Raw genomic sequence first — 24,008 nt, forward strand, 5'->3', positions numbered from 1 at the left:
CTGTGGTTTGGCATAATGCAGAATGAACTCCATTTAGATATGGGAAAGTCCTGGTGCCAGCTCTCTTGGAACAGCTAAGTGGACCCTCCGTGAATAGCAGCACTTTCCCAAGAGCTTCAGAGCTAGGAGCAGTGGGGCAAGCATCTAAGAGAAAGGTTTAGGTTCTGTGTCAGGAAAAATCTTCCAACAGTTAGTTACCCCAAAGTGAGTTGCATTGAGAAGTAATGGGCTCCCCGCCACTGGAGGTCTCCTAGCAAAGGCAGATTAGCCACTTGACAGATATATTATGAGACTTGTTCAGATAAAGATTGGATAAGAGGTGGATACTAAGGTCCCTTCCAATTCAGATTCTGGGATTCTGGGATCCCTGACACTGCCTACCTCATGAGAAAAGCCTCAAAAATCAATAAATACTTATTAAGCACCCACTATATGCTCTGCAACTGTGCTAAGTACAAAGAGGCTAAAGATAGTCCCTGTCCTCAAGGACCTTACAATCTAAATGAAGAGATAATAAGCAAACAAATAGGAACAACCAAGCTATGTACCAGACAAAAAGCGAAATAAATGAGGGAGGGAAAATCCAAGAATTAAGAAGGGTTGAGAAGGGGAACAGCTTTTTTTTGAAACCATGTATAGCCACACCATGTATTTAGGCTATTTTAAAGAACTGGAAAACTGCTTCCATGTAAAAACTTAGTGAGGGACTTTCTGGGGTTGAGCTATAGAAAAGGATCTCTCCCAAGTCACTTTAGGTCATTTTGAGGCTCTGAGGAACACTCACAGAGTGGGAAAGTTGATGAGAAGAAATCATCTCATCCATCCCCTTGTATGATGCCTGAATTCCTTAGAGCACTTACAGGTCCAAATCTTATATGGCAAAGATACTTAAATGCCCCCTAAAAAGGCAGCCTATTTCGCTGTGGGACAGCTTTCCATATTAGAAAATTTTATATTGAAACTAAATCTGCCTCCTTGTAACTTCCACCCATTGGTTTGGGAACATTTGCGTAGCCAAAGTGACTTCCTATGTCTGTTTAAAAATTTTATAATAAACAATTCACAAAAAGTAAGAGGAAAGTATGGCATAAATCCACTAGCTCTTGCAGATTACCTAGTATCTTAAACCCCATATCAAATGAAAAAAGGACCTATGAGCCAAGTTTAGCAACGTTCCACATCTCCAAGTTAGCCCTCAGGGATCAATTCAAAACCAAAAAATGTGACTCCTCTTCTCTGGAACTGTGTACACTTCAGCAGGGAGAATTTTTTTTTCATGAATCTGGCCAAATGTTTCTTATTTATTTATATTCTCTTTGTACAGTGATTGGAAAGTCTAGTCATTTTATCTGGCTGTCTCGCTTCTTTTTATCATAATCTTGCAAACTGAAATGACAGATTTCTTCTTTATATCTTAACCCTTACTTCTCCAACCCCATGTCCCAACTTCCTATTACCTATGACTTCTCAGAATCAAAGAATCACAGAATTTGAACAGGACCTAATCCAACTCATATCTGATATTTCTCTCTACTCTGACATACCTACATGACAAGTGGTCATCCAGCACTTTGTGAAGGCCTCCAAGGAAAAGGAACCCACCACTCCTTTAAGCAACCCACTTTACTCTGGCGACAGCTCTAATTCTTAAGAAGTTTTCCCTGACATCAAGCCTAAACTTGGAACTCTCGAGTTTCCACCCATCTTTCCAGGTTCTGACCCTTGGGGCCAAACAGAGTAGATGTGATCCACCCTCTGCAAGGGAGTCCTTCAAATATTTGAACAATGTTTTTATGCCACCTCCCTCTTCACATTCTTCTTTATACCAGTTTAACTGTGCTCAGATGTTTAAACTTGTCTTTAATTGACATGGACTCAAGATCTTTCCCTACCTTGGTCAAGAATCTCAAGGATAATAATGGAAAAAAATGAGAAGGATAGGGCTTATTTATTAAAATAATTTGTTATTGGTTTTCCAAAAGAGAAGCTGATCAATAGAATCTCTTAAGTACATAACATATAGAAGCAAAAAAGCACAATAATGTAGCATATGATAAATCAAAAGACACCAGTTGCTGGGGGAAGGAATCACTGATTTGACAAAATCTGGGGGGAAATTGAACAGCAGTCTGGCAGAAATTGGATTTAGACCAACGTCTCACACAGTATCCTAAGATAAGTTCCCGAAGAATACGTGACCTAGCTACAAAAAATCCAGTATAAACAAATTAGAGGAGCAAGAAAGAAGTGACCTTTTAGATCTATGAATAGAGAAAGAGTTCATGAATAAACAATGATAGGATCACACAAAATAAAATGGACAGTTTTGATTATATAAAATTTTAAAGTTTTTGCACAAGCAAATCTAATGTAGTAAAAATTAGAAGGAAAATGTGTATTTGAAAAAAATCTCATTTCTAGGATATATAAGGAACTGATTCAAATTTATAAGACTAAAAACTATTCCCCAATAAATAAATGGTCAAAAGAGTTTTCAAAGGAAGAAATCTAAGATATCAACAATCATACGAAAAATGTTCTAAATCATTAATAGTTAGAGAGATGCAAATTAAGGCAATTCTGAGGCTCCATTTTCATACCTATCAAATGGCAAAGATAACTAAAGAGGAAAATGACAAAAATGCTGAAGGAGATGTGAGAAAACAGGTACACTAGTACAGTATTGGTGGAACTGTGAATTGGTCCAGCCATTTTATAAAGTTATTTGGAACTATGCCTCTCAAGTTATGAAACTGTGAATGTCCTTTGACCCAGATATACCACTACTAAGCCACTACCCCAAAGAAACCAAAGCAGAGGAAAAGTATCTATATGTGCAAATACATCTGTTGAAGCCCTTTTCAATGCAGTTAAAAATCGGAAACTAAGGAGACATCCTTCAAATGGGGAATGCCTAGCCAAACTGTCGTACATGAATGTGATAGATACCAGAAGATAAGATGAAACAGAGAATTTCAGAGGAAGCTGGGATGGTATTTATGAATTGCTACAGTGAAGCAAGCAGAACTAACAGAAAAATTTACACAAAGATAACATTTTAGAGAAAAACATCTTTGAGCTCAGATCAATGCAATAATAAACTAGGAGCCCAATAGAAAATGAAGATGAAATATACCCCTCACCTTCTGACAGAGAAGCAACTTAAAATGTAGAAAGAGGAATGTATTTAATGTGGGAATTTTTTTTTTTTTTTTTTTTTTGCTAGGCGATACCTCTATTATTCAGGGATTTTTGGAGGGATCTTAAAAGATTTGCTCAATGAGGGATAGTAAGGAGAAAGATTAATTTTTTTAAAAAATACTTGTTACTTAAAAAATAAAAATAATGAGTTATTTTTTAAAAAAGGAAATGAGTTTAGTCTGACATGAATTGTTCTTGATGAAATCATGCAGTCTCCTTGGATCACTATTTCCTTTTCTAGATTTTTAACCATAATAATAATACACTCTAGAATTTTTCCAAGAATCCCATGCATCATAGCATGCCCATATTGTCTGTGGGTTTTTCTTGGCAAAAGTACTGAAGTGGTTTGCCATTTCCTTCTCTAGTTCATTTTATAGATGAGGAAACTGAGGCAGTCACATACTGACCCTGATAAGTGTCTGAAGCCACAGTTGAACTTAGGAAGATTAGTCTTCCTCACTCAGTGTTCTATCCACTTCACCACCTAGCTACCCTCTTGATCAAAGGTATGACCATCTATCTCTCTGTGTAGCTGATGTGGAGCAAAAGAGTAGGACATGAGAACTGAGCAGATTGAAAGAATTTGAGGTATTTGTGGGAACCTCAATACCTATATGCTGAATTCCATACTCATATGAGGACAGGAAATTAGGAAGAGAAAAATTAAATTCAATTTACTAAACATTTATTAACATCTGCTATGTACCAGGTACTGTGCTAAAAGCACCGGGGATACAAAGAGAGGCAAAAGATAATCCCTTTCCTCAAGGACCTAGACCATGAGCCAGACACTGTACTCCTTCAGAAAGGAAAGAGAATGTCCTGAGGGGGTCAACAGCAGCCAGAATGATCTGGATTGGATGATACATTCTGACAGTATGAACCTCAGAAGAGTGGAAGTTGCTTAGTAAAGGTGATAAAGGAGAGTCTGAATATGGTGGTGGGATTCAGAGTATTTTGGAAAAGTTTTGAGGGAATCATATGGTTAGACTAAATCGTTCCTCCTTAAGGTTCAATCTGGTGGCCAGAGTGGATCCTGTGAGGAGGCCAGTCTTAGGGCAGGCAGGAGCTGGTGGCGACATGAGAACTTGGTAGAAAGACCAGAATTCCTTCCTTGCCCTGGGGAAGACCCTGGAAGGCAGAATATAAAAGAAATAATACTCCCAGAGACTTCTGGGTAATGGAGATATTCCTGGGCCATAGAGGCTGGTACTAAATGCCTTTTTCTTAGGTTGGACTGGGCTGTTTGGTGGAGTGGGTCTTGTTTTCTAGTCATCCTGAGGTCTAGTGCTAGAAGGAGTTCTGAGTAGGGTAAAGGTGGAAGAGTGGGGAAGAACTTGGAAGAAGAGGAGGTCTTGAGAATTTTAAAAGACATTAGGCAAAGTCCCTCCAGGAGAACGTGGGGTTAAAGCTGTCAAAGGGCTAAATTTGTGTTTCATGAAGGTAGTGGATAGAGGACCCATATATTGGTCACGGAAAGATAAGAAAAAAATGTCAGCTGGGTTCTGAGCTCCCACTAATCAGATCATCTGGTTCCTGTGCTGGAAAGCCACAGAACTCTGCAGTGCGTCTGTTTTCCATGCCAGCATCCTGTTGTTGGCAATTTGATAAATGTTGCTCCCTCTATGTTGGAGACAGTCATCAATAGGGAGCTAAGACCAGCATTTCCTCAGGAGACGAGTGTAGGGGTAGAGAAAAGGAAGAGATGTGGATACTTAATTTAATATCCTTGATTTGTCACACTACCCTGTTTTCAATAAATTACTTTTTCTTGTGATTTTATTTTTTCATTTCATTTTAGAAGCAGCATGATTCTGTGAAAAAAAAACAACCCACTCGTTATGGAGTCAAAAGTCCTGAATTCAAATCCCTACTCTTCCACTTACTAGTTTGGAGACCCTGGGCAAGTCATTTAAGTCAGATAATCTCCCTAAACCTCTGTGTCCTAATCTCTAGAATTGGGGGTTGGACTAGATGACCTATAAAATCCTTTGTAGCTCTAAATTTATTATTCTGTGATCCAAACTGGTTTGTTTAAGAAAATGGATTCGATAGGGGCAGAGCCAAGATGACGGAGTAGAAACACACAAATATGCTAGCTCCAAACCCACAGCCCATGAAATATCCATAGTCAAGAGCTGCCAATAAATTCGGGAGCAGGAGAAGCCAAATAATAGTGGAGCGGATAAGATTTCTGTTCCAGAGGGACCTGTAAACCTCTTGCAAAAGGTCCGTCGCGCTGCGGACCCAGAGCCCAGCCCAGCCCTGCACCGGCCCCAGCAATGAGAGGAACAGATCCGAGCGGACTTCAGGGACGGGATCTCCAGAGGCCGTGCAGGTCCCTCCACCCACAGGTGACGGGGGTCGGTGAGAAGGTCTCTTTGGTGGGTCGAGAGGGGAGTGGGGTGCCCCCATACTCAGGCCCCCTCGGAAGGCAACAGCGGAGGTGGGAGCAGACCAGGGCTCCCCAAGCAGGCAGGAGCCTGGATCCATTGTTGAAGGTCTCTGCATAAACCCCCTGAGGGAACTGAGCCCATGAGGCGGCCCTGCCCCCACCTGAGCACCTGAACTTAATCTCACACTGAATAGCAGCCCTGCCCCCGCCCAAAGCACTGAGGCTGGGAAGCAGCATTTGATTCTCAGACCCCAAGCGCAGGCTGGGAGGATCCAGAGGCGAGGTGGGTATGAGGAGAATATTCAGAGCTCAAGTCACTGGCTGGGAAAATGCCCAGAAAAGGGAAAAAAACCAAGACTATTGAGGGTTACTTTCTTGGTGAGCAGGTTTCTCCTCCCCTCCCTTCTGATGAGGAAGAGCGGTGCTCACCATCAGGGAAAGACACGGAAGTTAGTGCTTCTACATCCCAGCCCACTCAATGGGATCAGTTCTGGGAAAAGGTCTTAAAGAGCCCAAATATTTTTCAAAATCATGATAGAGAGGTGGAGGAAAAACTGGGAAGAGTAATAAAAGACTTGCAAGCAAAGTATGAACAACAAATCAGCACCCTGCTAAAGGAGACCCAAAAAAATGCGGAAGAAAATAACACCCTGAAAAACAGGCTAACTCAATTGGCAAAGGAGGTTCAAGAAGCCAATGAGGAGAAGAATGCTTTCAAAAGCAGAATTAGCCAAATGGAAAAGGAGATTCAAAAGCTCACTGAAGAAAATAGTTCTTTCAAAATTAGAATGGAACAGATGGAGGCTAATGACTTTATGAGAAACCAAGAAATCACAAAACAAAACCAAAAGAATGAAAAAATGGAAGATAATGTGAAATATCTCATTGGAAAAACAACTGACCTGGAAAATAGATCCAGGAGAGACAATTTAAAAATTATGGGACTACCTGAAAGCCATGATCAAAAAAAGAGCCTAGACATCATCTTTCATGAAATTATCAAGGAAAACTGCCCTGAGATTCTAGAACCAGAAGGCAAAATAAATATTGAAAGAATCCACCGATCACCACCTGAAAAAGATCCAAATAGAGAAACTCCTAGGAACATTGTGGCCAAATTCCAGAATTCCCAGGTCAAGGAGAAAATATTTCAAGCAGCTAGAAAGAAACAATTCAAGTACTGTGGAAATACAATCAGGATAACACAAGATCTAGCAGCTTCTACATTAAGGGATCAAAGGGCATGGAACAGGATATTCCAGAAGTCAAAGGAATTAGGACTAAAACCAAGAATCACCTACCCAGCAAAACTGAGTATAATACTTCAGGGGGAAAATTGGTCTTTCAATGAAATAGAGGACTTTCAAGCATTCTTGATGAAAAGACCAGAGCTGAAAAGAAAATTTGACTTTCAAACACAAGAATGAAGAGAGCATGAAAAGGTAAACAGCAAAGAGAAGTCATAAGGGACTTACTAAAGTTGAACTGTTTACATCCCTACATGGAAAGCCAATATTAGTAACTCTTGAAACTATTCAGTATCTGGGTACTTGGTGGGATTACACACACACACATGCACATGCACACACTCATAGACACAGAGTGCGCAGAGTGAATTGAATAGGATGGGATCATATCTTAAAAAAAAAAATGAAATCAAGCAGTGAGAGAGAAATATATGGGAGGAGAAAGGGAGAAATGGAATGGGGCAAATTATCTCTCATAAAAGAGGCAAGCAAAAGATTTTTTTTTAGTTTGGGGAAAAAGAGGGGAGGTGAGAGAAAAACATGAAGCTTACTCTCATCACATTCCACTAAAGGAAGGAATAAAATGCACACTCATTTTGGTATGAAAACCTATCTCACAATACAGGAAGGTGGGGGACAAGGGGATAAACAGGGTGGGGGGGATGATGGAAGGGAGGGCATGGGGAGGAGGGCACAATTTGAGGTCGACACTCACAGGGAGGGACAGGATCAAAAGAGAGAATAGAAGTAATGGGAGACAGGATAGGATGGAGGGAAATATAGTTAGTCTTATACAACACGACTATTATGGAAGTCATTTGCAAAACTACACAGATTTGGCCTATATTGAATTGCTTGCCTTCCAAAGGGAGGGGGAGGGGAGGGAGGGAGGAAAAGAAGTTGCAACTCAAAGTTTTAGGAATAACTGTCAAGTACTGTTCTTGCAGCTAGGAAATAAGAAATACAGGTAAAGGGGTATAGAAAGTTATTTGGCCCAACAGTACAGAGGAGAGGATGGAGACAAGGGCAGAGAGGAATGATGGAGAAGAGAGTGGAGTGGAGATGGGGGCAATTAGAATGCTCGGTGTTTTGGGGTGGGGGAAGGGGACAAGGGGGGAGAAAATTTGGAGCCCAAAAATTCTGTGAAAATGAATAAAACAAACAAAACAAAACAAAACAAAACAAAAAATAAAATAAAATAAAATTTTAAAAAATGGACTCAATGCAGCAGAGCTTGAGCCAGACACAAAAGTGCTGACACAAAAGATAACCCCAATACCAGAAGGAATTGAAGGCTCCCAGATTATATGAAGGCCTGAGATAGCCTTTGGTACACTTGCAAACAATAACCTTATCTTTCATTTTTCCTCAGCCTATGGCACATAGGTATTTAATCAATCAAGAGTAGCGATGATATTAGTAAGCAGAGAAGCACCACATTGACACTGGAAAATAATGAATCTAAGATTTTCTTTTCCTCCAGACTCTCCTTTCTACCCCTTTTTGGAAAGTACATAGCAGAAATCTAATGAAAGATGGAGCAGTGAATCCAGTGCTTATGAGTATATGCAGAGTGCATGGTTGATGTACAGCCATTCTGAAACAGAATGGAGTCCCTATATCTGCCTATACCAGCAATGGCAGAGATACAGACATACATACCTATCAGACCTGTCACATTGGAGGGACCAGTGCTCTGTAGACACTCGATGTAGTAGAGGAGGAGAGTGTGTCTGGTGTTGAGGGGGCAAAATATTTGTATTTCTGTTCTTGCTCTATCTACTGAGATAGGACTGGGATTTTCATTCCTTTTAATAGAATTAGTGAATTAGTTTTCTCTACAAGACAGCAAAGCTGTCCCTGGGATTTGACCTGCCTGCCTTGAGGCAGCTCCCTGGTCACCTAAAGGGATAAAAAGTCCTACCAACATGCAGTAGGTGGGACAACTTAGTGGATATTTGAAGATGATATCCCGCCCTACTGACCAAATGTACTTCTGGTTTCCATACGGAGAAGAGAGGGCCCAACTCTATAGAAGCTACATCCCATTGTATCCTTGTTGTATATACCCTTGCTGTGATAAGTCAATTTTTTGGTTAACCACGCAATGATTTGTGAGTGCCTCATTTTGTTCTGTCATTGAGTCCCAACTCCAACATCTTCAAGGTAAATATTGCTTAGTAAAAGTTAATTGATGTTAATTAAGTAAAACTGAGGTGTTAATCACTGATGGCTAAGAGTGAGGAGGATGCATCAGAATGGAAGCTTGAACCAACAGCATTAGAGATACCCCTAACCCCTCAAGGGTACCCCTGAAATCCTGAGGAGCCTCATTGTTGGAGATTGAGGACAAAGTCACCAGCTACAAAAGTAATCATGTATAATTTTAGGTGGAATTGTGCTTAATGTTTTTTGCTATTAATCCCTGGAGTCAGTGTATACCTCTGGATGAATCCTTAACTGCTTTATGCCTTTGTATGTTGTTGTTCAATTGTGTCCAACTCTCTGTGACCCCATTTGGGGTTTTCTTGACAAAGATACTGGAGAGATTTGCCATGTCCTTCTCCAAGGTCATTTTTACAGATGAGAAACTGAGGCAAACAGGGTTAAGTGACTTGCCCAGGATCACGCAGCTAGTAGGTGTCTGAGGCTAGAGCTGAACTCAGATCTTCCTGACTCCAGGCCTGGCACTCTACCACTAGAGTACCACTAGCTGCCCAAAACTCAGCATTCAGTGTATATCTCTGGGTAACTCCTTACCTGCTGTAAAATGGGCATCATGCAGTATCATTTTATGGCAGGCAGACTTTATGTTTGTGTTATTCTGTTTGATCCTTATAAATACTCTGTGAAGAAAACACTATAATATTGATTATACTGGATGTTTATCTTTATCGCTGTAGAATGTTATATAATTGTGCCCAGCACTCTAACCAGTCGAGATCTTTGTGAATTCTGACACTACATCCAGTGTTAGCTATTCCTCCCAGCCTGAAGTCATCTGACAATTTCATAGGCATGCCACCTGTACATGGTCGAGTGGTAGAGGGAGCAGATTTGTTCCATCACTGTGGTTCTGTAGGGAGCAGAACCAGGAGAAGGTTTTGCATAGTGACAGCAATATTGTCCGATGATCAGCTGTGAAATACTTAGCTACTCTGATCCAAGGACCCATGACAAAAAATGCTGTCCACCTCCAGAGAGAGAACAGATATAGTCTTGTAATGGGAGTTAAAAATCTTCCCCACCCATTGATAGGCCTCAGATTGAGGGAGGCTTGATTAGGAAAGGATTGTTTTGCACAGGGTGGGGCCCACATCTTTTGCTGATTGCTGGTGAGGCACTGGGTCACAAGAGGAGAGTAGCTCTGAAAAAAGTATATATGTGAGGTTTTGCTTTGGAGCTTAGATTTTGGAAGAAAGTTCATGTGCTAGATGAGACTCTGGGCAGCATTTTAAGAATGCCCCTACCTCCCCTCTTTGAAAACCTTCTCTCTCTGGTAATGATGTATGGATTGCCTATGGTCAGATATTTTGCGAGCCCCGTCTGTTGATCATGGTTGCATTTTCTCTGTTGGCATATGTGCTTAATTAAAGTGACTGTTGACCCCTCAAAAGTCGCTTTCCTTTTAGAAAAGCAGATCTGGGGCGGAGCCAAGATGGCGGAGTAGAAAGACGCATATACACATAGCTCCGAACCCACAGTCCATAGAACATCTGTAAAAAAGAACTCCCGGCGAATTCTGGAGTAGCAGAGGCCACAGAATGGTGGAGCAGAGGAGATTTCTGTTCCAGAGAGCCCTGCAAACCTCTCGCAAAAGGTCCATCGCACTGCAGACGCAGAGCTGAGCCCAGCCCTGCCGTGGCTGCGCAGCACCGAGAGGAGCAGATCCTAGCAGGCTTTGGGGACGGAATCTCCAGCTGCCACACGGGTCCCTCCACCCACAGGTGACAAGGGTCAGTGAGAGGGTCTCTTTGGTGGGTTGAGAGGGGAGTGGGGTGCCCCCATAACTCAGGCCCCCTTGGGAGGCAACAGCAGAGGCGGGAGCAGACCAGGGCTCCCCAAGCAGGCAGGAGCCTGGATCCATTGTTGAAGGTCTCTGCATAAACCCCCTGAGGGAACTGAGCCCATGAGGCGGCCCTGCCCCCATCTGAGCAGCTGAACTTAATCTCACACTGACTAGCAGCCCTGCCCCTGCCCAAAGCCCTGAGGCTGGGAAGCAGCATTTGAATCTCAGACCCCAAGCTCTGGCTGGGAGGATCTGGAGGCGAAGTGGGTGTGGAGTGAATATTCAGAAGTCAAGTCACTGGCTGGGAAAATGCCCAGAAAAGGGAAAAGAAATAAGACTATAGAAGGTTACTTTCTTGGTGAACAGGCATTTCCTCCCTTCCTTTCTGATGAGGAAAAACAATGCTTACCATCAGGGAAAGACACAGAAGTAAAGGCTTCTGTATCCCAGCCCACCCAATGGGCTCAGGCCATGGAAGAGCTCAAAAAGGATTTTGAAAATCAAGTTAGAGAGGTGGAGGAAAAGCTGGGAAGAGAAATGAGAGAAATGCAGTCAAAGCATGAACAGCAGGTCAGCACCCTGCTAAAGGAGACCCAAAAAAATGCTGAAGAAAATAACACCTTGAAAAATAGGCTAACTCAACTGGCAAAAGAGGTTCAAAAAGCCAATGAGGAGAAGAATGCTTTCAAAAGCAGAATTAACCAAATGGTAAAGGAGGTTCAAAAGCTCACTGAAGAAAATAGTTCTTTCAAAATTAGAATGGAACAGATGGAGGCTAATGACTTTATGAGAAACCAAGAAATCACAAAACAAAACCAAAAGAATGAAAAATGGAAGATAATGTGAAATATCTCATTGGAAAAACAACTGACCTGGAGAATAGATCCAGGAGAGACAATTTAAAAATTATGGGACTACCTGAAAGCCTTGTTCAAAAAAAGAGCCTAGACATCATCTTTCATGAAATTATAAAGGAAAACTGCCCTGAGATTCTAGAACCAGGGGGCAAAATAAGCATTCAAGGAATCCACCGATCACCTCCTGAAAGAGATCCAAAAAGAGAAACTCCTAGGAACATTGTGGCCAAATTCCAGAGTTCCCAGGTCAAGGAGAAAATATTTCAAGCAGCTAGAAAGAAACAATTCAAGTACTGTGGAAATACAATCAGGATAACACAAGATCTAGCAGCTTCTACATTAAGGGATCAAAGGGCATGGAATAGGATATTCCAGAAGGCAAAGGAACTAGGACTAAAACCAAGAATCACCTACCCAGCAAAACTGAGTATAATACTTCAGGGGAAAAATTGGTCTTTCAATGAAATAGAGGACTTTCAAGCATTCTTGATGAAAAGACCAGAGCTGAAAAGAAAATTTGACTTTCAAACACAAGAATCAAGAGAAGCATGAAAAGGTGAACAGCAAAGAGAAGTCATAAGGGACTTACTAAAGCTGAACTGTTTACATTCCTACATGGAAAGACAATATTTGTAACTCTTGAAACTTTTCAGTATCTGGGTACTGGGTGGGATTACACACACACACATGCACACGCACATGCACACACACATAGAGACAGAGTGCACAGAGTGAATTGAAGAGGATGGGATCATATCTTTAAAAAATGAAATCAAGCAGTGAGAGAGAAATATATTGGGAGGAGAAAGGGAGAAATGGAATGGGGCAAATTATCTCTCATAAAAGAGGCAAGCAAAAGACTTATTAGTGGAGGGATAAAGAGGGGAGGTGAGAGAAAAACATGAAGTTTACTCTCATCACATTCCACTAAAGGAAGGAATAAAATGCACACTCATTTTGGTATGAAAACCTATCTTACAATACAGGAAAGTGGGGGATAAGGGGATAAGCAGGGTGGGGGGGATGATGGAAGGGAGGGCATGGGGAGGAGTGAGCAATTTGAGGTTGACACTCATGGGGAAGGACAGGATCAAAAGAGAGAATAGAAGTAATGGGGGACAGGATAGGATGGAGGGAAATATAGTTAGTCTTATACAACACGACTATTATGGAAGTCATTTGCAAAACTACACAGATTTGGCCTATATTGAATTGCTTGCCTTCCAAAGGGAAGGGGTGAGGAGGGAGGGAGGTAAAGAAGTTGGAAGTCAAAGTTTTAGGAACAACTGTCGAGTAATGTTCTTGCTACTAGGAGATAAGAAATACAGGTAAAGGGGTATAGAAAGTTATCTGGCCCTACAGGACAAAAGAGAAGATGGAGACAAGGGCAGAGAGGGATGATAGAAGAGAGAGCAGATTGGTGATAGGGGCAATTAGAATGCTCGGTGTTTTGGGGTGGGGGGAGGGGACAAAAGGGGAGAAAATTTGGAACCCAAAATTTTGTTAAAATGAATGTTAAAACTTAAATTAAAAAAAAAAAAAAGAAAAGAAAAGCAGATCTAAGAACCTGGGCAGCAGGCCCTCCTGTGTATGCCGAGGTGCTTACTGGTACAAGAATGAATGCAGATTGAAGCATACTTTTTTTAAAAAACTTTTTCTCATTTGTCTGTGTTTTCTTTTGTAACATGGATAGCATAGAAATATCTTATATAGTTTCAACTATATAATTGATGTCATACTGTTTGCCTTCTCAAGGGGTAGGGAATGAGAAGGAGGGAGAGAAATTAGAAAAAATTTTTAAATGTTAAATTTTTTTACATGTAATTGAGAAATATTTAAATATACTTTTTATTTGATTAAAATTTTTTGTTACATTTTAAGCTTCAGACTGTCTCTTTTCATTTCTCCCCACCCTGCAGTAGTTCACACACACACACACACACACACACGCACACACACGGAGTATGTGTGTTTTTATGTATGTAAAACCATACAATGCATACTTGTATTTATCAGTTCTTTCTTTGGAGAAACCTTCCTCCATCTTCTTTCTTAGATCTTTTACAGTTGATCTGAAATATTTATAATACTCAGAATAGCTTAGTCATTCACAGTCTATTATTATATCCAACATTCTCTTGGTCCTGCTCGTTTCACTCTTCATTATTTCATACAAGTCTTTCCATGTTTTTCTAAAATCAACCAGTTCATCATTTCTTATAGCACAGTTGTATTTCATCACAATCATATACCACAACTTACCCAGTCATTCCCCAATTGACAGGCATCCCCTTAATTTCCAGTTCTTTGCCACCACAAAGAGAGCTGCTGTAAATATTTTAGGACGTATGAGTTCTTTTCCTTTCTCCCTGATCACCTTGAGAAACAGATGTTATAGCGGTATTGCTGTTCAAAGGATACACACAGTTTTAGAACTCTTTGGGCACAATTCCAGATTGCTTTCCAAAATGGTTGGATCAGTTCACGGTTTCCACCAACAGTTTATTATGTCCTAATTTTTCCACATCCCCTCCCACATTTGTCATTATCCCCTTCTATCGTTTTAGCCAATCTGAAAAAATATGTATTTTAAAAATCACTCTTGTTCAGCCTACTGCTTACTCATTGCCCAGATGGTTTCCTAGTATAAACATTACTTCTCTGCTCTAGGAAATTGTATAAAAGGATCTATAATTTTCTCTGTATTTTTTGCCTTTGAGCTCCAGCCAAATACAACAGGCAGGCGAAACACCTCAGTGTCAGATCTGTTTCTCTGTCTTTGGGGATTCACTTGCTTTGTTTAGTCATTTTTCAGTCATGTCTAACTCTTCACGACCCCATTTGAGGTTTTCTTGGCAAAGATACTAGAATGGTTCGCCATTCTCTTCTCCAGTCTATTTTATAGTGAGGAAACTGAAACAAACAGGGTTAAGGAACTTGCCCAGGGTCCTAGTGTCTCCATAAATCTTGTTGTCAGACCCCAGGAGTCATCAGGTCTAAGTCTCCCTTTTTCCAGATTAGTAAACTGAGGCAACTTGTCCCAGGCCTGAGGTGGGGTCTGAAAGGAGGTCTTCTCTGCCTCCCCATTCACTGTCACCACGTTCACTTCTCCATTTAAAAAAAAAGGAAACTTTAGTTATTTAAAAAATTAAACCAGCTTTCAGTTTCTTTGCTGAATAGTTTCATGAAACTTTCGTTTTTGATAAACAGAAATTTAGAAATAAAAATTTATTTTTAATTAAATTTTCCTAAGCCATTTCTTGGTCGCACACTAAGGAAACCTAAGCGTGCTCCCTGGCACTTTATTGGTGCTTCCAAGCTACAGGGTCTTAGCAGAGGCCTCGGCTTGGAGACCTTCAACCGCCTCGTGGTACGGAGGGGAAACTGACACCAGGGAGGTGGGGCAACTGGCCCAAGGGCACACAGCCAACCCAGGAGGCCGGGCCGGGCTGGAATCCCCGCCGGGGGTTCTCAGTTGCTTCCCTTTGGGTCCTGCGGACAGTTTGGAGGGGGCGGGGCCCGCTCTCGAGAACTGCCTGATCACGTGGAGGGACGGGGGGGAGGGGGGGAAGAGACGTTGGGGGGAGGAGCTCCGCGGTTGGCGAACGCTGTTTGAGCTCTCCCGGCTCCCGTCTTGGTGCTTCTCCGGCTCTGCGCCTGCGCAGTTTCTCACCGTCCTTCATTTTGCAGGAACCGCAGAAGCACTTACGTCCTCAGGTGAGTTTCGGAGCCTCTGCCTCTCCAGGGCCTCCTCTTCCTCCTTGTCTTCTCCCGGCCTTTCTCCTCTTCCCAGACCAATGTCCTGCAGCCCCCGGTCCTTAAAAGCGGCCTGTGAGCCTGGAGGGCACGGAGCCCTCGGGCCTAGCCGGGACCGCCCGGAATGAGGGGAGGGGCGGGGAGAGGAGAGAGGAATAAGGTGGGAAAACCGAGCCGGGGATGTTCACCTTTTAAAATTAATAACAATAACGAGCATTCCCCGAGCGCTCCTAGGTGTGAGAAGCGTGTCGTCCTCACGAGCGCCGCAGTCCCGGCGGCCTTGGGCCCGGCCCGCAGGGGCAACGTGAGGCGCCCAAGGTCACCGGTGAGCGCCGTCGAGAGCCCGGTGCTGCCGTGCCTCCTTACACCTGGGGACGCCGAGGCAGGCCGCAGTCACCGCCCGTGCCCGAGGCAGGATTCGAATGGGAACTGATAACCGCCAAGGTGGTTTATCGGGCGCCCGCCGCGTGCCGGGCGCCGAGCTAAGCGTTTTACAGTGATTTCCTCTGGGTCTGCCCCGCAGCCCTGGGGCGTAGGTGGTGGTGGTGTCCCCACTGCAGAAGAGGAGCCTGAAGCGGACAGGTTGTGGCTGGCGCCCCTCCGAGGGCATCCAGGCCGCGGGCGGGATCGGGGGGGGGGGGGGATGCCGAGACGGAACAGCCCCCGCCCAGGCTCGTTGGGAGGGCAGCTTTGCCTGGCATCGGTACTGGGAGATCGGGCTGGACGGCCTGGGCGGCTCTTTTCACCTGAGCAAACTGTAAAATTCTGTAAAAGGCAGGGGGGTGCCGGTGCCGGTGCTGGGGGGTACCAGTGCGGGGCCCTGGTCAGGAGAAAAGCCCCCGAGCGCTGATGAACGAGGCAGCCCAGTGCGGGGGGGGGGGTTCTGCAGATGGACTGGGGCCTCAGCCACGGGGCGATCTTTCTGGGGAGAAGAGCTGAGCCCTCCTGGTGTCCTCACCACGTGTGCCACCCAAGGCTCTCCCTCCTTGTTCAGCTTCCTCCTACTTTGGAGTGACTGATAGCGTATCAGAAATGAGCTCCCTCCGCCTCTAGAGCTTACGTTTCTCGTTCTGTCCTTTCCAGGAAGACTCGGCAGCATGTCCACCCCGGTTCTGGCCAAACCCCAGCTGCGAGGCCTCTTGGCCAAGCGCCTGCGCTTCCATATCATTACGGCCTTCATCCTGTCCTTGGGGTGCGCTACTATGTATAAGGTGCGTACGTGCTACTATGTATAAGGTGTGTACGCGCTACCATGTATAAGGTGTGTACGCGCTACCATGTATAAGGTGCGTACGCGCTACTATGTATAAGGTGCGTACGTGCTACTATGTATAAGGTGTGTACGCGCTACTATGTATAAGGTGCGCACGTGCCAGTTTGTGTCTGTACAAGTCTGTGTTAAATCACTTCGCCAGGACTCGCTGCCCCTTCAGATGGGACCCTTGAATAGCTTGAAAGTTCAGTGAATTCTTTATTCTTCCTACTCTCTGCGCCCTTGGAAGAACAGTAGCTTTTCTGCCCCTCTCCCTGGCCCCGTATTCTCTTAAACACACTCTTCCTCCTAACTTCTGTCTCTTGACAACACCACCAAACTTCATCTCCCGCAGTCGTCAGCGACCGTGGCCCATAATTCAACCCTTACCACCCGCTAGCTATTGCAGTCACCTCCTAATCGATCTCCATGCCACCAATAGTCTTCCTTTCCAGTCCTCCCTATGGCTGCCAAGTTGATATTCCTAAAGCACAAATCTAAAGATGTTGCTTTTTTGCTCAAGAAGCTTCAGTAGCTCCCGTCTTGTGTGATGGTGAAATACAAACTTTTTTGTTTTATAAAGCTCTTCATAGTCTGGCTCCAAACTGGTCTCCTGTTCCCCATACTTGATATTCCTTTTCCTGCTTCCACACTTTTGCATAGGCTATATCTCATGCCTAGAATACACTCCTTTTTTGTCTCTTTTTGAAAAACAAAACTCCATTTTAAGATTTAACTGTTGTCTCTTTAAATTAGTCTTTCCTGGTCATCCCCTCTCTACTTAGTTCTTTGCTTCTCTGTCATTTTTTTGTATTCATTTTGTATTTATTTACGACTCTCTGCCCAGATGTGTGTTGTTCCCCTCTGTCCCAATGCAATTTTAAGTTCTATCGTCCATTATCATTACCAGCATTTCATTAAGAACAGACCATAGAACCACTTCAGTGTTTTCTTTGTGGTGTTTCACATGACTGTGTTTTTCCCTCCTTAGCACTGAATGTTTCTTAAGGAAGTATTTAAAATAGGGCAGCCTGATGTGATGAAAACAGTGCTAGATTTGGAGTTAGGGGACCTTAATTCACATGTTAGCTTTGTCACTTCAGACCTTTGCCACCCCAAGCAAGTCATCTAACTTTTGTGGCTCTTAGTTTTTTAATTTATAAAATGAGTAGGTTGAACAAGAAATATGGATTACAGAATACTTTATGTTTATTTCTTCAAGGATGTATACATTTTAGTTTTAAATGAATGTGACCTAGTCACTGATACAAAGATTCATAAATACAAAGTGTCTGTTGTTTTAGAAATTGATCACATTGATTAGTGAAATCATGATTTTGAAAATATACTACATTTCTAACATTATGGAATTTAATATTTTAGTTTGGAGTGGCAGAACCTAGAAAAAGGGCATATCAAGATTTCTATAGAAGGTATGATGCTGTGAAAGATTTTGAAGAGATGAATCAAGCTGGCGTCTTTCAGTATGGAAAACCATGATGAAATATACAGGTAATAAAACGTTTTGTTATTTGACATAGATTTTATATAATCACTGTATCACAGATTGTCAGTTTGTACAAAGGTAGTTTCACTCTGGATCAGCAGTGTTAGAAAAGAAGTTTTTCACAAATGCTAATGATTAATTTCAGTGGGAACTATGAAACTCTAGAGTGTTGATATTTGGACATGAATTGGGTTACATCCTGACTATGTGGAGATATGCAGAGGTTTGTTTCTACTCTGTCCCTGTTGGGGATCCTCACACATCCTCGGAAACTAAACTGTGTTTTATTTGTTTAGAACAGTTATAGACTATTTGTTCTGTGTGCCATGAGTCTAGACAGCTTGTCCAGATCTTTATGAACTTGAAGACCACAGTCACCTAGTTACAGAAAGGTAGCATTTTTTTTTTCTTATTTTGCAGGCAACTGTCCAAAGCTGTTGCTTTCTTTAATCTGTCTTTTCCAACTACCTTGTCTCATTTGTGGAATATACTATCTCCTCACCTTATCCTCTAAGAATCCCCAGCTCCCTTCAAAGTAGAGTTCAAGTGCTGCCTCCTGAAAGAGGCCTCTTCTGATTACTCCAGCTGCTAGTTTTTCCTCCCACCTCTACCACCCAAATCCCTTCGTATTGACTTTTTATGTGTTTAATGTTACCTTGAAGAAAAAGACTGTTTTGATTTTTTTTCTCTATGTCCCCGTCCCCTAAGATATGCCTGGCACATACTAGGTTCTTAATAAATGTGTGTTGATCGATTGCTAATTGCCTTACTTATTAATAGAGGTGTTCAAACAAGCAGCTAGGTGGTGTAGTGGATAGAGTATGGACCTGAAGTCAGGAATACTTATCTTCTTAAATTCAAATCTGGCCTCAGGCACTTACTAGCTGTGTTACTCTGGGAAAAACACTGTTTACCTCAGTTTCCTCATCTGTAAAATGAGCTAGAGAAGGAAATGGCAAACTGCTCCAGTATCTTTGCCAAGAAAACCCCAAATGGGGTCATACAGACACAGTGCCCGAACAACAACAAAGCAAATAGAGTGGGGGTGTAGTCTAAAAACAAGTTACTGGCTTTGCATAGATTGAGCCTTAATAGCCATATGGTGTCATCAGGTGATATAGCCTTTACATGTTATTAAGAAAGGCTTAGGTTATATGAGAGATCATGTGTAGAAGAAGTTCACTGAGACCCTAACCTTGTAGGTTAGGCACCAGGTGATTACTTTTCTGATCTCTAACAACTCATGAAACTGTCTACTAAGGGATACATCTTGACTTGGGTCAACACTGATGGAAGGAGTATCTGTACCAATGAAATTGTGCCTCCTAAGATCTCTCCTGGTAATTTCACTCCTCTTATAACTTGTTTTCTCACATAAAAACTTTATAATGTATTAAAAATAGAAAACACTTCCAGATTATTCTGGATTTGGTGGCATGTCCAGATCTGAAAAATGAGAAATCAAAGTTTTCTCAATTTGCAGGTTTACTCTTCTGTGCTAATTGTGTGAATAAGGAAGGAATAATTGAGTGGGATGAGTGAGAAGGATCTCATTTTGGGAACCCCCTGTGGTGACACTGAGATTGAAATATGGAAATAATAAGGAACTTTTATGAGGAATGAGGGGCTTAGAGAGGTCCTTGCATGTGTCACTACAAGGGAAAAGGCAGGGGCTGAGCTCAGTAGAAAAAGGAGAGTGAATGTTGACATGCATTGTCTTAATTATTGTCTTTTTTTTAACAGGTTTCAGAGGCTTGAGGACCCTGGATACTTACTATTGATCTTTTTTTTCTCGGATGCACTAACACGAAATATATGCACACTGGCTGTGGAATAGTCTAACTTGATAATAAACAGTTGATGACCTGTGTGTGATAACTTAAATTGTGTGCCTTAATTGTATGTTTTGAAGTATTGATAATTCTCCTCCCCTTTCTTCCCATCATAGTCTTTTCTTAGATGCTTCATTCACACCAGGGTGTAAATAATTGAAAATAGCTCAGAATATTACCAAAAATTAGAGCTTTTAAGTTAAAAGGAATGCAATTGTAATGGTAGAATTTCACATCCGTCAATGAGAATGATTTTGGACATTTTGTCCATCCCATATTTTCTGTTCTGACACCAGCCCTGTTTCTAAAATTTGTGATAATTCCATATTCTTTTATTTCCATTGGTTATTTCTTTGTGGCAGAGGGTTTCACTTTCATCTTAACTGTCTTCAGACTGAAGCAAAAAAAAAAAAAAGCATCAATGATAATAGCTATATAGATCATTTTGGTTTACAAAGTACCTTAAAATACATTTTCTTATTCTTGACCTGTAGGTAGGTGTAGCAGGTATCCTTTCCATTTTATATTAAAAAAACCCAAGTTTACAGAGACAATACAACCTCTCAAGTTCCACTCTGACCAATTGACCAATTCATATATGTCCAGATATTGTCACATCTCTGCTTCCTGACAAATTCTGTGTCTCAGAGTACCATAGTTCATAAGAAAATAGATTTAAGCTGGAAATTACCTTTTAAGTCACATAATATAAATACTTCATTTTATAGATAAGGGTGTGGCTAGCCAAAGATCATACAGATAAGTTGCAGAGAAAGTACTGTACACCATGGTTCTCCTGCAGGAGTATTCTAGAAAGAGCACAAACCTTAACTCATAGGTCCAAGCAAGTCATCCTCTGGTCTCATTTTAGATTCGATTAGATAGTGTCCAGCACTATAATGCTGAGTCTTTTTTTATGGTTTGAAATGGTGTAGCATCTTGAGTATAACAGAGAATAAGCAATTAGGAAAGTTTCCCAGTGATTGTGACCATGCTTTTTATCAGAAGGTTAATTACTAATTTTTGTTGATTGATAATTGTTAGAAGTTTTGGGTCTAGTCTAAATATTCCTGTTACACACTAATGAAGTCATAGTAATAGATTGGTATGGTTAATTCATTTCTCTCAGTAGTGGTTATTTACAGTGAAAATGTTTCAAGTTTTAATTTTAAAATATTTTGGACTAATGTGAATGATATTGCAGGATTAGAAAAACTTTGATATCAGTAGTCTAGTAATTTTAGGTAGACTGAATTTCTGGTGTTGATGGGGTGAAATCCAGGCTATTATACCATTGCCTTTGTGTGTTTAGATAAGAGGTGTAGCTAGTGACAGAATGCTGTCTAAAATGAAATGGAGTTTAAAAATCAAGCATCAGGTTGTACTATGTGCCAGGTACTGTGTGAAGCAGAACAGTAGCAGCTCACGAGAAGCTTAGATTGAAACAGAAGAGATAGAAGGTGTACTGTAGCCACATACAAGGCTACTTTGGAGGACAAGGAACTAGCAGGTAGGTGAACAAGGGAAGGCCTATAGAAGGTGGTGTTTCAGTTAAATCTTGATGGAAGCAAAAGAATTCTAAGGCTGAGGTGAGGAAAGAACATTCTGGGCATGGGGAGTGGCAGCTGCACTAAGAGCATGTCAGTATGGCTGAGTGAAGCAGGGAGTGGAGTTTAAAGACTGGAAAGATGGGAAGGGGCTAAGACAAAATGACTAAGTATATTTGGTCTTAGTAAAAGAGGTACTGCTATTCATCGGATGGGTGACAGGGTCATACTTAAAGCGTGGATGGAGTAGGGTAGGGATAGCCTCAAGGCAGGAAGACCAGTTAGGAGGCATGGACAATTTGAGCCAGGTTGGTAGCTATGAAAGTGGAGAGTTAGGGACATGAAATCAACAAGATGGAGAACTAGATTTTTTTTCTTGAATCCTCATGACCTTTCAAACCTCTCTCAGATAGAAATTATGCCAGAGATAAGCAATTTCAGCTCTCCAGTTTAGGATACCAAGAATCTAGACAGGGCCAATATTCTGTAGTCCCTAAGGACCTCGTTCAGCACCCACCCACCTCCTCCACCCATCATGCTCCTAGCAGCGTTGCTACGCAAGCTGACCCAACTGAGCTCCCCACCCTCTCTTCCAGTGCCATGAAGATCCAAACTCCAGAAATCTGGTCTGGCTAAGCCAGCCTTGTGGTAGCATTGTGTGCTGCGATAGACCTTGGCCCAAGTGGAGCAACAAGAATGAAGCAGGAGACACATTCACCTGGTATAAGGGTCAACTCTACATCCTGACCTCACTCCCCAACTTCATCTCTGAAGAGATCCTAACTCCAAATGGTAGAAATTGGCTTAGGTTTCCTTAGTGGTACGGGCAGCCCTCTGTTGAATCAGAGAACTGAGGAATAGAGGGAGTGGGGCAGAATAAATGTGGCATTCCACTGTATCTGAGGAAAAGAGCTTAGCATCCGACTAGGGCTGGTTCCCAGTTGGGACCCAGATGGAGACTGGTGAACTTTTGAGTTGCCTGGTGTAGGAGGAAACAAATGCTCTTCTAAGGAAACCACCACCATAGGGGAGGAAGTCAGAAAATGAGCAACAGAAAAATTTGGGAGGGGGAAGGCTGAAAATTCACAAGGGTGTCAGGAAGAAGAAAACAAAAGATTTTTTAGCATAAGCAGATAAACCTAAAGGGAAGACATTAATAAGGGGAAATATGGCTTGCAGATCTAGTAAAAGCATCTTTGAATAAATGCTACAAAACAGGAAAATTATGTGAAGCCACAGAAAGAGAAATGAGAATTTGGAGAGTGAGATTGGTGGCCTGCACAGCAGAAATAACTTGCAAAATAGAAAAACTTGGGTCTGTAGTGTCGTCTCATCAAAGAAACAAAACAGGACAAATTGGTAATGCAAATACATGGAAGTGAAGGACAATCTGGAACAAGTAAGAAGCATTAATATTAAAAGAAAACATGCTCTGCATACAAGTCAAACATTGATCCTGAAGACAAGATGCATGGAGATAAGGTGAGAGTTATACATTTCCCAGAAGAAGATGACAAGTCAAAAAACATGAACACCATAATTCAAGAAATAATGCAAGAAAACTGCCTAGAACTTCTGATTGCAGAAGAGAACACACCAGACGAAAGTATCCATAGATACTTTTGCCTCTAAGGTTAAAAAAAACAAAACCCAAAACCCAAGACTGCAAATTTCAGGACACATTGGTTAAGTTTTGCAATTCCACTGAGAAACAGATTGTGCATACAACCACAAGAGAACAATAAAAAGAGAAATTTAAATACTACACCTACCAGAATGTAGATGAGAATGAAATAATATATTCTAAAGAACAGTGGAACCCCAAGTGATCTGCCCTGCCATTCTAAGTCTAACCAAAAATGACAAAATAAGGATGTCCAATAATACAGAAAACCAGACCTGAAAAGATGATTTGCTTCTCAAACACTCCCAGGCAACATAGAAACAGAGTAAACAAATAACAGCAAACAAGGATGAGAACATAACAACAGAGAGACCATGAAGAGGTACCTAAATGTACATGAGGAGACAAGGGTGAAAGCAGAAGTCAAATAGAAGCAATGGTGGGGAAAGAAGCTGGAAACGTGATGGATTAAACCTCACAATGCCCCATTGCCAGGGGAATCAGTGTGTTTATGCGGGACTGAATTATAAATGAGAGAGTGCATAATGAGGAAAAATGAGGGAATATGTGATCTATCCTCATCAAGTCGAAGGCTTTCCAGTGAAGGGAAAAATAACTCCTGTAGCTTCCCTGGAAGAAGAGAGCCTACAGGGGAATAGACAAGGAGGCAAAGGGACACGCTGAAAAGGGGAAGAAAAAGGGACAAGCTTGTTTCAATGTTGAAAGGCAATACTACTGATAAATGCACCCAAGAGTGGAATGATAGTCTATAGAGGGA

At 41.9% G+C, this 24,008-nt stretch overlaps 1 protein-coding gene across 3 annotated transcripts in view; it reads left to right on the top strand.

The window, feature by feature from the left end:
• Positions 1-20,111, top strand: part of COX6C (cytochrome c oxidase subunit 6C) — a 100,192-nt gene extending 80,081 nt beyond the window's left edge. Inside the window, exons 1-4 of one of the 3 annotated variants that reach the window (XM_072606888.1) lie at positions 14,946-15,429; positions 16,552-16,679; positions 18,104-18,232; positions 19,971-20,111. In XM_072606888.1, the coding sequence (XP_072462989.1) occupies positions 16,566-16,679; positions 18,104-18,220 (231 nt within the window). In that variant the 5' untranslated portion in view covers positions 14,946-15,429; positions 16,552-16,565 and the 3' untranslated portion in view covers positions 18,221-18,232; positions 19,971-20,111. Of the gene's footprint in view, positions 1-14,945; positions 16,051-16,521; positions 16,680-18,103; positions 18,233-19,970 lie in introns of those variants that run through there. The other 2 variants (XM_072606889.1, XM_072606890.1) reach the window with 2 other exon arrangements.
• The last annotated feature ends 3,897 nt before the right edge of the window (positions 20,112-24,008 follow it).

The sequence above is a fragment of the Notamacropus eugenii genome, chromosome 4 (genome assembly GCF_028372415.1).
Source record: "Notamacropus eugenii isolate mMacEug1 chromosome 4, mMacEug1.pri_v2, whole genome shotgun sequence".
NCBI lineage: Eukaryota > Metazoa > Chordata > Mammalia > Diprotodontia > Macropodidae > Notamacropus > Notamacropus eugenii.